The sequence below is a fragment of the Arachis hypogaea genome, chromosome 13 (assembly GCF_003086295.3).
Source record: "Arachis hypogaea cultivar Tifrunner chromosome 13, arahy.Tifrunner.gnm2.J5K5, whole genome shotgun sequence".
Taxonomy (NCBI): domain Eukaryota; kingdom Viridiplantae; phylum Streptophyta; class Magnoliopsida; order Fabales; family Fabaceae; genus Arachis; species Arachis hypogaea.
In genome coordinates this window covers 142,732,379-142,746,019 of record NC_092048.1, presented here as the reverse complement: position 1 = coordinate 142,746,019, position 13,641 = coordinate 142,732,379, and the positions used below count along the sequence as shown (strand labels likewise).

At 34.5% G+C, this 13,641-nt stretch overlaps 1 protein-coding gene and 2 long non-coding RNA genes across 3 annotated transcripts; 2 read left to right on the top strand and 1 right to left on the bottom strand.

Moving 5' to 3' along the window:
- Positions 1-2,392: 2,392 nt before the first annotated feature.
- On the top strand, positions 2,393-5,632 carry LOC112792470 (uncharacterized). Its single transcript, XR_003197435.3, has 2 exons — positions 2,393-2,891; positions 5,269-5,632. It is a non-coding gene; the product is annotated as an uncharacterized lncRNA (long non-coding RNA).
- Positions 5,633-7,034: 1,402 nt separating this feature from the next.
- LOC112792469 (uncharacterized) lies at positions 7,035-9,011 on the bottom strand. The gene is made up of 5 exons (XR_003197434.3): positions 8,626-9,011; positions 8,005-8,226; positions 7,752-7,856; positions 7,215-7,297; positions 7,035-7,108 (listed from the first exon to the last, which is right to left on the bottom strand). It is a non-coding gene; the product is annotated as an uncharacterized lncRNA (long non-coding RNA).
- Positions 9,012-11,975: 2,964 nt separating this feature from the next.
- Positions 11,976-13,641, top strand: LOC112792468 (phosphoribosylaminoimidazole-succinocarboxamide synthase, chloroplastic-like). The gene is made up of 4 exons (XM_025835726.3): positions 11,976-12,446; positions 12,620-12,721; positions 12,817-12,978; positions 13,507-13,641. Exons 1-4 carry the CDS (start codon positions 12,132-12,134, stop codon positions 13,639-13,641), a joined length of 714 nt encoding a protein of 237 aa, XP_025691511.2. The 5' UTR covers positions 11,976-12,131.

Here is a 13,641-nt window from a genome sequence, read left to right as displayed (position 1 = left end):
ATCAATAAATTATAAATTTTTTATTTATGTCCTATATTAAAATTATATGTAAAAAATAAAGATAAATATTAAATAATTAAGATTGTTATAATATATATATAATTGAGTCAACTCACGAACTAATGAGCTGAGCTTATCCAAACTTAAGCTCGATTCATTTAATTTATGAGTTCAATTCCAGACTCAAACTTGGCTCACTAGCTCACGAACTTAGCTTATCAAGCTGTTAACCAGTCAAACTCGAGTTGGCTCATGAGCTGGCTTGACTCACTTTCAGCTCTAGCCATCTTTAACATAAATATAAAGTAAGTCATCTTTCAAGATTATTAGCTCAAAGTAATTAAAGGAATAAAGGTCAATTAGTTTGGTTCATAAAAAATAAGTGCAAGTCTGCATGCTTTATTCTATATTAAATTGACTTGGAGGTCAATTATTAAAGGATGATTGTTCTTGAAGAAGTTCAGAGCAAGCTACGTTTGTTTTTTCTGCAGCATAGGTAGGGCACAATCCAAATTATTAATGATCAAGTTTGGCCGCCATATAAAAAATGACAATTTTTTTCCTACTTCTTGTGTAAATGACAAAAAAAAAAAAACTATAATCGTGTAAAAAAAAAATAGTAATTTCAATTCCTAAAAAGAATGTAATTTCTTATTGCGAGAACATATTGCATGTGATTAACTTCGTCAAACAAGTTTGTAATTTATTAGTTAAAAAAATGTTGCAATTTAGGTGTAAAAATAGTAGAAACTTCTTAAAAAAGTAAAATAAAAAATATATAGGAACTTGTTATAGTAAAAAATAGAATAAAAAAGAAATATACCTCAAAGATCCATGAAATTACATTCGATTCAAAGTGATTTATCAAGTTTATAATTATCTAATTTTATTTTTAAAATTGCATTTTGAAATTTATACTAATCTTTCAACCAGTTTTTATCTAATATTGGTCATCGAAAAACTGAAATGGCCTAATACCTGCTACGTTAATATGCCAATGATTAACGGACATAGTGAAGTAAACTATTTTTTTTTTTTAATGTGGTCCCTATCTCCAATTTAAAACTCTAATCTCCAATTTAAGTTCATCAATTGCAAAACTCTCCTTTCTCTTTTCCTTTTAAAATATCACATAAGAGGTTGTGGTGGAAAACAAGAGCGCCACTGCTATAATAAACAAAGCCAAATTATTGGTACAATTTGTCATCATTATATATATATAACCTTAAAATTTTTCTATGATATTATGGTTGGTTATTGTGAAAAAATGAATAAAAGTGTCAAATGAGCACTACTTGACTTTGACCACTACCACCGCATATATATTTTGCAGATTTATTTTCATTCACTCCACCTCATTATGCAATAATGGTAGAATCTTTTTGCCTCAGTTAATCACTTTTTATTGGAGAAAATATTTGCCAAATGTTACGTATACAATCAGGGACGAAGACAATAAAATAATTTTACTTGAAAATAAAAAATAAAATAAATAAAAAATGCCCCTCCAAAAATGTTTACCTTCAATAATGGTTGATAAGGTAAGTCAAAATAGATTCCAATTCTGCATTATTTCTTCCAAAAAAACTCATCCTTTGGATACTTATCTAACACACTAAAAATTGAATACAAACTTCTATTAAATTTTATCTACCTATTTATAATAGGTTCAACAGTTAAGCCAAAGATATATCAATCTGTTGCACCAAAAATTCTAAATTCCAGAAGGTATTAAGGATTTGATCCTTGAATATCTTCAAAAGTGGATGCAGATCTGCAATAAAACTAATGGCGATCAGGATCTGCAGTAGCAGTTCATCGAGTTGGTATAAAGTATCTCGTACTTTATTTTAACCAACAGACCAAAAGAGAAGAAGAAAAAAAAACTCTGCTATTGTGAATATAAATTAGGGATTAGAATTTTAAAATGGTGATTAAACTTAAATATTGACGTGGAAAATAAATTCCACATGTTTTATTGTTATTTGTCTATATTTTAAACGTATCGGTACGTATAAATTTATCATCGTACCGTAGCAATTACGGTACGATGATAAATTTATACGTACCGATACGTTTAAAATATGGACAAATAACAATAAAACATGTGGAATTTATTTTCCACGTCAATATTTAAGTTTTTCTTTTTTAAATATATAGTATATCACCACTTTTACTAAAAGACCCTTTTAATTAAATAAAAATAAAAAATATTTATTTATTTAATTTTATAAAAAGACTTAAACATCTTTCCTTTATTTGATTAGACAAAAATACTCTTTTAAATTAATCAAATTTTAAAATTCAATTAATCCTAATTTTATAATTTCAAATAATTAAAACAACAAAACAAAAACACATTAAAAAAATAAAAAATTAAAATTATTCTTTTCATCTATGTTAAACATATTAAAAAAATAAAAAATCAAAATTGTTCATCATCTGCCTTCAGAAACCTTCTCGTTCAGCTATGAAGGTTTCAGTGTTCCTCGTCTTCTCTCCTCTTCCTATCCTCTCTCTCTGTCTCTGTCTGCTCATCGATCTCTCTCATCTGTCTCTCCTGGTCAGGGTTCACCGCCAATGGCACGAGGCCCGCCACCTCCGATGTCGCCTGGGCAATTTGCACCACTCAGGCCCAGTGGTGGGCCTCCACAGCCTTTCCCTGTTCCGCCACAGTTTGGGCAGCAGCCTATGGGTCCTCCACCACCTGGTCAGATGGTGAGAGGGCCTCCTGCTCCGCCATGGCCGGGGATTCCCGCCCCGTCTCCGCCTCATCCTGGGATGCCTCCTCCACCTGGCAGCGGCGTTCCGGTGTTCGAACCTCCTCGCCCAGACATGCCTCCTCCACCGAATCCACAAAACCAGCAACAGCAGTAGTGGTAATGAACTAGGTAATTTCTTTTTTTTTCTTCTTATATTTTGATTTGTTTCTGATAACTAATATAGCTTGTGTCTTATGGTTATCTAGCATAATTTGTGTAGGATTATATTTTTCTTTTTGTTTTTGTCTAAGATTGTGATGTCTTGATGGACGAAGAGTGGTCATAGAAGTTCATGAAATTAAGATACGATGGAAATTTGCAGTTTTGAAATAAAAATAAAATTGTTCATTATGTATTTTGGTATTATGATTTGTAGATATGTTAGAATGCTATCACTAGAAGCAATTAGCTGCAGACAAAGAAGACAGTATTTGGCATATCATAGTCATACTCATAAACAGTTTATGAGTTTACTTTTGGATATAGGGTATAATCCTAATAAATCATTTTGTTAGTTTATGATTGAGTAACAGAAGGAAATCAGTTAGTTGGTATGAAGTTTATTAGTATAATGGTAGCAGCAACTTACATGAGTTTTGTGATAAACCTTTTGTCTTTCACTTGTACCTTTTTATATGTGGGTTTATTTATAGGGAATTTCTATGGATTTTCTTCCTTTGTGTTTGTGATTTGATTGTGAATCCTGCTAATTGAATTAGGTAGCCTTCATTGTCAAACAATTTTGGTTTATTTAAATAATAATGTAGCTAATTTGAACTATCTATGGATGACTTTACTATGAATAAACTATCTATAGATGCTTTTGTTCTCCCCCAAAATGAAATACACTGTCTCTCACTTTTCATAGTTGAGCTGAACCCGTGACCATGTATCTTAGATTTCAGTTTTCATTTTATTCTCTTATTCACTTATCCATAGTCATTGAAGTTGTTATTAATTCCAAGGTCAAACTCGATACCTCCTGCTGAAGATTCTCGTTTATCCTCAAGTCTGGATTCATTCCGTGGTTTTCATGCAGGATTGTAGTCAGCACAACTGTTTAGCTTTATTTTGGGCATTTCAATGCTAGTCAATGGTATTTTGCTAATAAATAACGGAATAAAATTTACTTGGTTAATATTTTTGTCTCTCTGTGGATGACAAATAACAGGAATTTGGATTCTCTAAAGTTTAAATTTCACTTTAGAGGGTAAAGTGTGATCTCTCACTATTTATTTCATAAGTGGGGCCAAGAAAAAAATATAAGAGAGAAACCATTCAATAATGAGAGATTACACTTTACTCTCTAAAGTGAAAATTGAAAATTCAGAGGATCCAAATTCAATAACAAAATCAAAAGAGAAGGAGAGGGAGGGGGGTGGGGGGGAAGATAATTAGAATAACTTAGTATACTTCTGTCACATATGTTCCCGTTTTCTGTCGAATATATTTCATTCCCTTGCATAAAACAGATTTTCAGAACAAGCATGTTTTGTAGGATGTGATTAAATTTGTCACATCTATTTGGTATAAAGCTAATGTTCTTTTTAGAGGACTTTCCCACTTAAACATGTTGAGATTTGTAAGCTACACGTCATAGAAAGCACTTTAAATCCCCCTCTCTCCCTCTCCTTTTTTTTCCCATGATCTTCCATAGAGGATCTCTTACCATCCATTTCCTTTTATTATCTTCTCTCGTTCTTAATCATATTCTTTTTTATAGAAAAATGCATTTCATTAATCAAATAATAGAAATTATTGAAGCTGAATTAACTGATTGACCCCTTAGACTATATATTTGGAATATAAATTAAAGAGTGATTCTAGGTAACCAACTTTTTTGGCCAACATCAGCCAACTTTTTTAAAATTATTTTGTTTATCTTAAAATCTAGACGCTAACTCGTAAATCTTTAACCTTAAATCCTAAATTATAAACCTAAACACTAATGTTGGCTAACTAAAAGGTGGTTCTCTATACTTTCGTTAAATTAAAACATGATACATATTGTATATATCGTATGTTTTGTTTATCTCATTTTGGTTGGGTACTTTTACATGAGCTGAATAATTTGGTATTAATATTATTATACGAGTAGTACATTATATTCATTCTATATACCAAAAGTATTAACCACTAGTTAGAAGTGGGGCTGTCACCTGGTGTTCTCCGTGACCAATCTGTTCTTTAATTGTACGGTCATATCCATTGAATTATGTGCCTCTGATTTTTTCTATCTGCATTTTTAGCAACCTTTATTTTTTGCTGACATGTTAACGTTACTTTCAGCCAGTTCACTGGTTATTGTAGAATCTGTGGGCTAAATTTTTTATGAAGAAATCCATTTTTTTGTATGGTCACTAGTTACAACTAATTTATTAAATCTTTAACTTGGATTTGTATTAGCATCTTGTAGTTCATTTTTGTCTTATCTGCTCTGACCTATGGTTAACTAGCATCCCTCATTTTTTCTCTACTAAACAGAGATGTTTAAATTACTGTGCAGCTAAATTCGAGTTGTTATTGTTGGTGCTCTGAAGAATTGAAGATTTGGACCTTGGACATGTGCATGTTGCAAACCATCTTGTAGTTAAGCGGTGATTGTTGCTTGTACAACCTAGATCATTCTCTTGTTAGGGAATTTTTTAAAATGTGTTGATGAGAAGTTATATGTTAGAAAATCATGTTTTCGGGGAGGTTATGCTATTGCAGCCTGAGCATTAGACTTATAAATCAATTGTGTAGATTGTCAAGAAAGGAACAAAAATATGATGCTGGATTGCAAAGACAGTGTACTGATTTGTGAGTGTAGGACCGATCTGTGACCCCCATATATTTTCGATTACATAATATACTTATGACTTGGGTAATGTTGAGCAATCTTTTTAGCTATCTACAATTATTAGATAAAGGATAGCTAGTGGTTCAAATAAAACGTTCCATGGATAATTTAAATGGAACAGTAAATGTGCTATTTGTTTCACCAAACATTTTCCCCCATTTTACTGGAAAACATTCATAACTGAAAAATTTTGTAATCAGAACTTGCTTATTCTGTATGTAAGAGATCTCAACTAACATAATTATACAACTTTCCTTTACAAGATTAACAACTCTAATACATATACAATTTTTCATCAAGCTGTGTCAGCCATGGATGGTATTTTAAAATCTACTTGGAATATCTTTCTTCTGATTTGAGCTGTTGGATTCTTTGCCGTAGTCTACGCCGGTGGTCATGAATTTTCCAAAGGCCATGTCCCAATATAACCGTTGAGTATATGCCATGTGTGATAATGGGAGCTAGAATGTTATTTGTCTGTCACATAACCATTGCCAATTAGTTTATCCTTGAAACTATTACACAAAACCGAAAAATATTTTCAGAAGATTATATAAAATGTAAAGCTAAGAAGATTACTTGAATCCATTCAAAACCCAAGTAGAGGGCAAGAAGTCCTTCAAGAAGAGGGGAATATATCTTTTTCATTTGGCGCTTCTCATACCATGCTGCAAACCGAAAGCAGATAGTGCAATCAGACTCATGAAACAGATATAATAAGTAGAAACTTCTTAATCAATGACTAGTAGATATTATATCATAGAGAAACTTTATAACTTTATGACTTTATTCCACCACTTTCTGAACCAAATGAAACTTTGTTCAATCTATGAATCTATGAACTGATTCTAATGCTTTGCTGCAGGGATTAGTAATTGAACCTTCAAATAGCTTTTTCAAATCTTGACAGCCCAAGCGAGATTGCAAAACAGGTGCCACAACATAAGTGGGATCTGAAAGAAGTAAACAAATAAGCAAGAGATCGTTAAGCAAGCTTAAAAACAAAATAAGTCAATACAAAGGGAAAACATGTTGAAGGGCAATAAGAAGAGGACCTTTGGGCGAGGCAGCCACATAATAGAGAGAACCAGTAAGAACAGCTGTGAGTACAGCTGCAAATGCTTGCGCAAAAGGTACAAACGGAGGCAATAACCCTGTCTACAATTTTGCAAATAAATCACCATTTAGCCACTGGAATGAAAACTTTTGCTTTGGATACTTGTAATAAGTAGCCCTTGTCAGATGGTATAACTGAAAAAGGAATAGTAACTTGAGTAATAGGTTCTTGGTAGGAACTCGCGTCAACAACTTCTGTAAATCCAAAAGCTTTTGCTGCGGCAACAACAAACACAATAACAAATAATGAACCAAGGATTGTGCTAGGTGAAAAAACAATATTCAGATCGATTTCAGGACTGATTTTGGCACCTTTTTCACACTTATATGGATTCTTATCCACGCCAATTATTCGAGATGCTCCCCTTAGTTTTGCACCTTGTGCAACCTAATTAAAGGAGAATTCATAAATTATCTTGTAGTTTGGAAATGATAATTAGTAATCAATTGAGAACTGAAAAGTTAAGATAGACAGAGTTGTTCGCTGCACTTACAGAAAGGCCAACAGTTCCGAGACCAAATATCACCCCAGTTGATCCTTTTGTCACATTAGCAACATTCCATGCTGCGCCTAGACCTTCCATGAGTGACATAATCAATCAGAAACCAAGAATTTATCAATGGAATTAAGAGTTATGAATTCATCGAAGCAAGGCAGCAACTAGAGTTTAGTGGGCACTCTAATATTACTTTTAGATCAAGACTATACTCTAAGAAAATGCATGAAATGCCACTTTGATTCTAGACATATTATGTTTCAATACATGAAATGCCACATATAAGAACCATTCCCAACCCAAGCAAAATGTGAACTTCTAAGTTTAAGTTAAGCAATCATTATTTCAGGCATTCAATAAGCCCAACAACACATGAAGTCAGTATTTTGTATTAACAACTTCTGAAGAGGCAGCAGCTATGTATGAGCGTGAGAATCCATCAACCCAGTTAAATAGTTTCCAGTAAGTATCAGAACAAGAAAATTACAAATACAAGAAATAGAAAGCCTAAGATCATTATGAAACTATACTTACTTTTAAATCATGTGAAAGTTTTAAATTTTCTTCAAGATCGCTTTTTCTTTTGGCCAACTCATTAGATGCAGCTGTGATGGCTTCATTTTGCTTGTCATTGACTGCCTAATAAACAAAAAATATGTGAATTTGGGAATTGTAGTTCAACAAACTGCTGAAAGATAACCATAAATAACAAAGACATCAATAGTGATTTACTGAGTGAAACATAATAGAATAGTGAAAGACACACATATGAGCTGAGTAACTTTACCTTTTTTCCCTGATCAGGCAGCATATTCAAAACTGAGCATAAATGAACTTTTAATTATTTAAACAAAAGCTGCATCAACCAGCCCCTTCTCTCGGGTATAATCCAAATCACTCGAACTCCCACTTCCACTACAAAATCCCAGAAAAAAGGGAAAACCCCACTTGCACTAGAACTCCCACATCAAGAGGGAATGATCAAAATGTAAAGAAATATCCCTCAGAGCTAATAAATAAATAAGATAAAATATAAGCACATGAATCCAAAAATTGCAATTAACATGAGAAAAGCATGGATTGCATGTACAGAGCCAGCATCAAACTTAATTTCACAAGTACAGTTCAGCAGGGCAGCAGGTAGAATCAGGTCACATGAAACAGAAACAGCACAGCAATGATCACACCAACATCATTCAGCAAACAAGCAGTATTAAGCCATGTTGGATAATCAAGAACGGAGCAATTATCAGGCCTAGAATCCTCTAACCACAACCTAGCTACCTAACAACATATATATCTATCTATCCTAACAAACATAATTAATCCGCAATCTAACTAAAAATAACAACAGAATTAATAAAAGAAAGTAAAGAAACAGAGCAGGAAGCAGGGATGAGGCAGGGACCTGGAATGTAGCAGAGACAGACTGGGAAATGGAAAGGGGAAGAAGAGCAGAAGTAGTGCCGCCCAGAGTTGGTGGTGGCCGGCTGAGCTCGCGGCGGCGCATAGAGCGGCGCGAACGGCGGAACGATGCAGGGCAGAGAGATTCAGCTTCTCTCTGTGGCAGTGACGAGAGCTGGGGGGGCAGAAGCGTTCGAAGGGAAGAGGAGAGGCGAGAAGAGAAGAGGGAAGGTAAGAATGGTGGTCAGCTTGCCGGACGGTGGGTCGCCGGACGGAGAGCACGGAGAGAGAGGAGCGGTGAGAGGGGGTGAGAAGAGGGAAGAAAAATAGGTAGAGAGGGAGGTGACTAATTTAGGGTTCAGCAGCTTCGTTTAGTTTAGTCATTCCTTCTTTTTTCTTATTTTCTTCTTTTTTTTTTTAAAGAGACAAAACGACGCAGTTTAGGGGTATTACTTTCAAACCAAAAATCCGCTAAAAAATCGGAAGGTTCTGTCGGTTCACCGGTTAACCGTCGGTTCGACCGGTTTTTATTGATTTTTTGTCAAGCGGTTTCTGACCTTATTCGAACCGGTTAGGTGATCGGATCTCGGTTATTCTGGTTGAACCGGTTGGTCCGGTTCGGTTTTTTAGAACCATGGTTACGTTCCTCTAACCAACGACACCGTTTTGAGCAAATTTTAGAAAATCGGTCGGGTCCTGGTTCGGTTCGACTGGCCGGTTCTTGACCGATTCAACGGTCCAACGACGGTTTCTGAATCTTTCGGTTTTGATATATGACCGATTCGTTTTTTATACCGGTTCACAGTTCGAACTGGTTTTCAGAATTTTGGTCCGGACCGCTTTTCCCCTCGGTTCACGATTTGACCGGTTCGACCAGTCGATTTGAACCGTTTTCAAAACTGCGTTTTTTCCTTATTCCAAAAATCTGGCCAGGTGACGGTTCGGTTCGACCGACCAGTTCTTGGCCGGTTCGACGGTTCAATTGCGGTTTTTGAAATTGGGGGTGTTAACATTTGTCCGAGTTGTTTTTTGTAGCGGTTCAAGGTTCAACCAGTTCAACCGGCCGGTCCAAACCAATTTTCAGAAGATAGATTATAACCATTCTCTCCTATTGTTTTTATTTTAAAATGCTTAATATATTTTAGTATCAAATTTTCAATTCAGCTTACAATACAGAAGTGGTTCAAGGAATCTAAATGCTAGAGTGAAAATTAAGTTTCATCTAAATTCAACTAAAATCGAACGAAAGACAGAAACATTAATTTTCAACAAGAGTCCATAAAAAATATAGTGCATAATAATTTTTTAAGTAAAAGAGATGAAACTAACAAGTCTTAGTAGTTAATATAAACTAAACATGACTACATGACAATTACAATTATTTAATTTTTGTTTGACTCATCTTGTTTATACTTATTGTAATTCCTAGTAGCAGATTCAATGACATTACGCAGCATCAAGTTGTGGGGCCTTAGAATCAAATCCAACGCAAGTCGCATTCTTGTACCATCATTAACCTGAAAAATATAAATATTTTAGGTTACCAACAAAACCATACACATTAGCAATTGAAGTACTATTTTTTTTCAGTAAAAGAAAATTACATTTATTGTATAACTATATGTCTTCCTATAGTTTGTCATCCAGGTTGCCATCCATACCCCACAATCATTACTGTGTTAAATAAGACGCGGTTAGCTTATGCAGATAAAAATTTAAAAGAGGAAAACACAAATACAGATATTCCTTACGAGCCACGAGCTTGTTCTCCTATTTCTAGTATATCCACAAATGCAAAATCAAGTATCCTTGACTTGAACGGAGTGTTGTATTTATAGAACGAGTCATACTTGAGCATATCTTCCAGATATTTTGCCTATTTATATAGGAAAAAAATTAAATAAAGGACGATATTTGAAACCTAAAAAATGTCATAAAAGTGAAAATGGGAAAAGTTAATTTACCAGCTTTACTATACTCGATCTCTTTTGCTCTTTATCTGTAGCAATCGGTAGGGAGTCTAGCAGAATTGTTTGATGATTGCACAAATAAAAAACAACCAGATACCAATGTGTGTTGTTCTCGTTGACAAGTAAAAAAATCTAGCACAAACTTTCACGTATTAGAATAGTACTAGATACAAATTTTTTTTAAATAAAAGGTATAGATCAGTTCATAAAGATAAATGCCAAAGTGTATAGGTAGTTGGTGATATGTTATGCTTTCTTATTCAATGACTACTTATTATGTTGATACCTCAACTTGGAAACAACACTAGATCCCGTTTATGGCTTGCTCAGTAAGAAGAATCGGTTGCTAAGAGAGCTCTTTTACAATAGATGAACGCAACGCTGCCTAAGATTAAACCGAAAAGGTCATCTTGCAAGGTTCAGGTTCATGTTCAGTTAGCATAATACCACAGAATGATCAACATTTTCTATCTCAACATTTTTTTGAAATTGATAATCCTTTATCTCCTGACATTCTTAAATTAGAATCTGAGGTGTTAAGTGATCATGTTAACCCTCAAAGTCAAAATTTAATATTTAGATATTTCTTTTTACTATTTAACTTTTGAGTTTGTATTTTGATAAGATCATATGAATTTGGTTGATGATTTTTTGTGTAGTGTTTTAAATTTGGAAGATATTTTAAGATGTTTATTTATAATTTATTTATTATTTTATTCTATAGCAGTTTTTCCGGTTGAATCATCGGTTGGACCGGTTGGATCAATAAACCAATAAACCAGTGACTAGAGCGGTTTGATGATCGATCCGATTTTTAGAACCTTATTTACAAGTATAAAACAACAATTGTTAGACCAGTCCTATGCCAGTAATTAACAGTTGTTAGACCAGCCCGGCTTTTGGAGTGTTACCGGTTCAAAACGAAAGGCCTCCAAACGCCGTCGTTTTTATTTCTTCATTAAAAAAAAAAAAACAGATTCAGAAATCAAAACCCCTCTTCGATAGATACCCTTTGGCCCTTTCTCCCTCTGAAAACTTGGAAAGAAGTATAGAACTCAAAAACCCAACCCTAAACCCTCTTCGATACCCAGCCACCATCCCACTTTCATCGCCGAACCCTTGCCGCCGGGTGGAACTGTCGTTGTCGCCATCACTTCTCATTCTTCCGTCGCCGCCACTTCCCTTCCTCCCTCGCCGCCGGTAAGCACTGCTGCTTCAATATATTTTTGCTTGTTTTGTAATAATGCTGATTCTGAGTTGCTGAGATAATGATACTGAATTAATGATTTTGTTAATTTTTGCTTATTCTGAGTTGCTTATTTTCTGAAATAATATTGTTGCTGGATTTCTGATTTCTAATTTCATGAGTTAATTTTATTGATGGTTAATTTATTTAATTTGTTGAATGCTGGTGCGATTCTAAATTCAATTTAATTTTCATTCTGAGTTTGGAATTGGATTCAATTTAGTTTTTGTTGCTTATGTGTTGAAAAAGTGGCATTATTCTTTACAATAAACGGTACCTGAAGCCTGCAGTGCGATGAGTGAATCCATGTTTATGGCTGCTGCGTTAAACCCTCCCAAAACCCCCTTCAAAATCAACCTCACACCCGTTCTTCCGCCTCCCCCAACCTCCTCCGCACTCACTTTCAAACCAAACAACAACTTCCCCACACTCTCCGCCGCCGCACAACCACAACAACAAGAACACGCCGCTCTGCTCGACACTCTTCGCAACAGCACACGCAAGAACCAAGTGCTCCAATCCATCAGAACCACCTCCCCCTTCAACTGCCTCTCCGAAACAAATCTTCACCATACGGTTCTCGCCCTCACCTCCAAAACCAGGGGAAAGGTGCATATTTCCTTCTTTAATCCCTCTCCAATTTATCTACTCATTAATACAAATGAATGGAAGTCGAGATTTCTAGTAAAATTGCAACAGTAATATAAAAGCAGAAAACATTGTACTAAAAAAAATCATTTGAAAAATTGATGAATTTGGTTACATGTGGTCTTATGGCACAGGTTAGAGACATATATGATAGTGGAGAGTACCTTGTTTTGGTTACTACTGATCGCCATAGTGCATTTGATAGAATCCTTGCTTCAATTCCCTTCAAGGGACAGGTTTTGTGTTCTTATTCTCTAACCTTGTTCTTTGTATGAACAGTTTACTTGGTTGATCATGGATCACACTCGATGTTCTTTATTCCCACTTGCAGGTTCTTAACCAGACAAGCTTGTGGTGGTTTGAGAGAACCCAGCATATAACTGCTAATGCCGTTGTGTCCACTCCTGATCCTAATGTTACCATAGCAAAGAAATGTTCTGTTTTCCCTGTTGAGTTTGTTGGTGAGTATTTTGTTAATTGGTATTTCGGATTGGTGCTTGCATACACATTTTATCAAATGATTTCAATGGCTATGAATTGGCATATATGTTTGGTATAGGTTGTGGAGGAGGAGTTAGTTTGCTGGAAATGATAGCTTGAAAAGTACGATAGAAATAGAATATATTCAATTCTGTATTCTATAGACCCCTTTCTGAGGATATATTTAAAACTTACAAGCAGCAGAAATTCTACCAAGAAGTGTTTTTTTAAATAAAAGAAATTATATAAATAAAGCTTAAAACCAAAAGACAGATGAACATTTAACTCTCATAGAAATCATGCTTGGTCTTTGCCAATTGCGCCATGTATTTAACTTGTATACTTGTCAACCAAACCGATGTCTTTGGCACACATTGTTACTGAATAATGAATGATGAATATTTCATTAACTTATGTCACATTGCTCTGCTTCTTTGTAGTTATACAATAAATGTAATTTTCTTTTGCTAAAAAAAAAATACTACTTCAATTGCTAATGTGTATGGTTTTGTTGGTAACCTAAAATATTTATATTTTTCAGGTTAATGATGGTATAAGGATGCGACTTGCGTTGGATTTGATTCTAAGGCCCCACAACTTGATGCTGCGTAATGTCATTGAATCTGCTACTAGGAATTACAATAAGTATAAACAAGATGAGTCAAACAAAAATTAA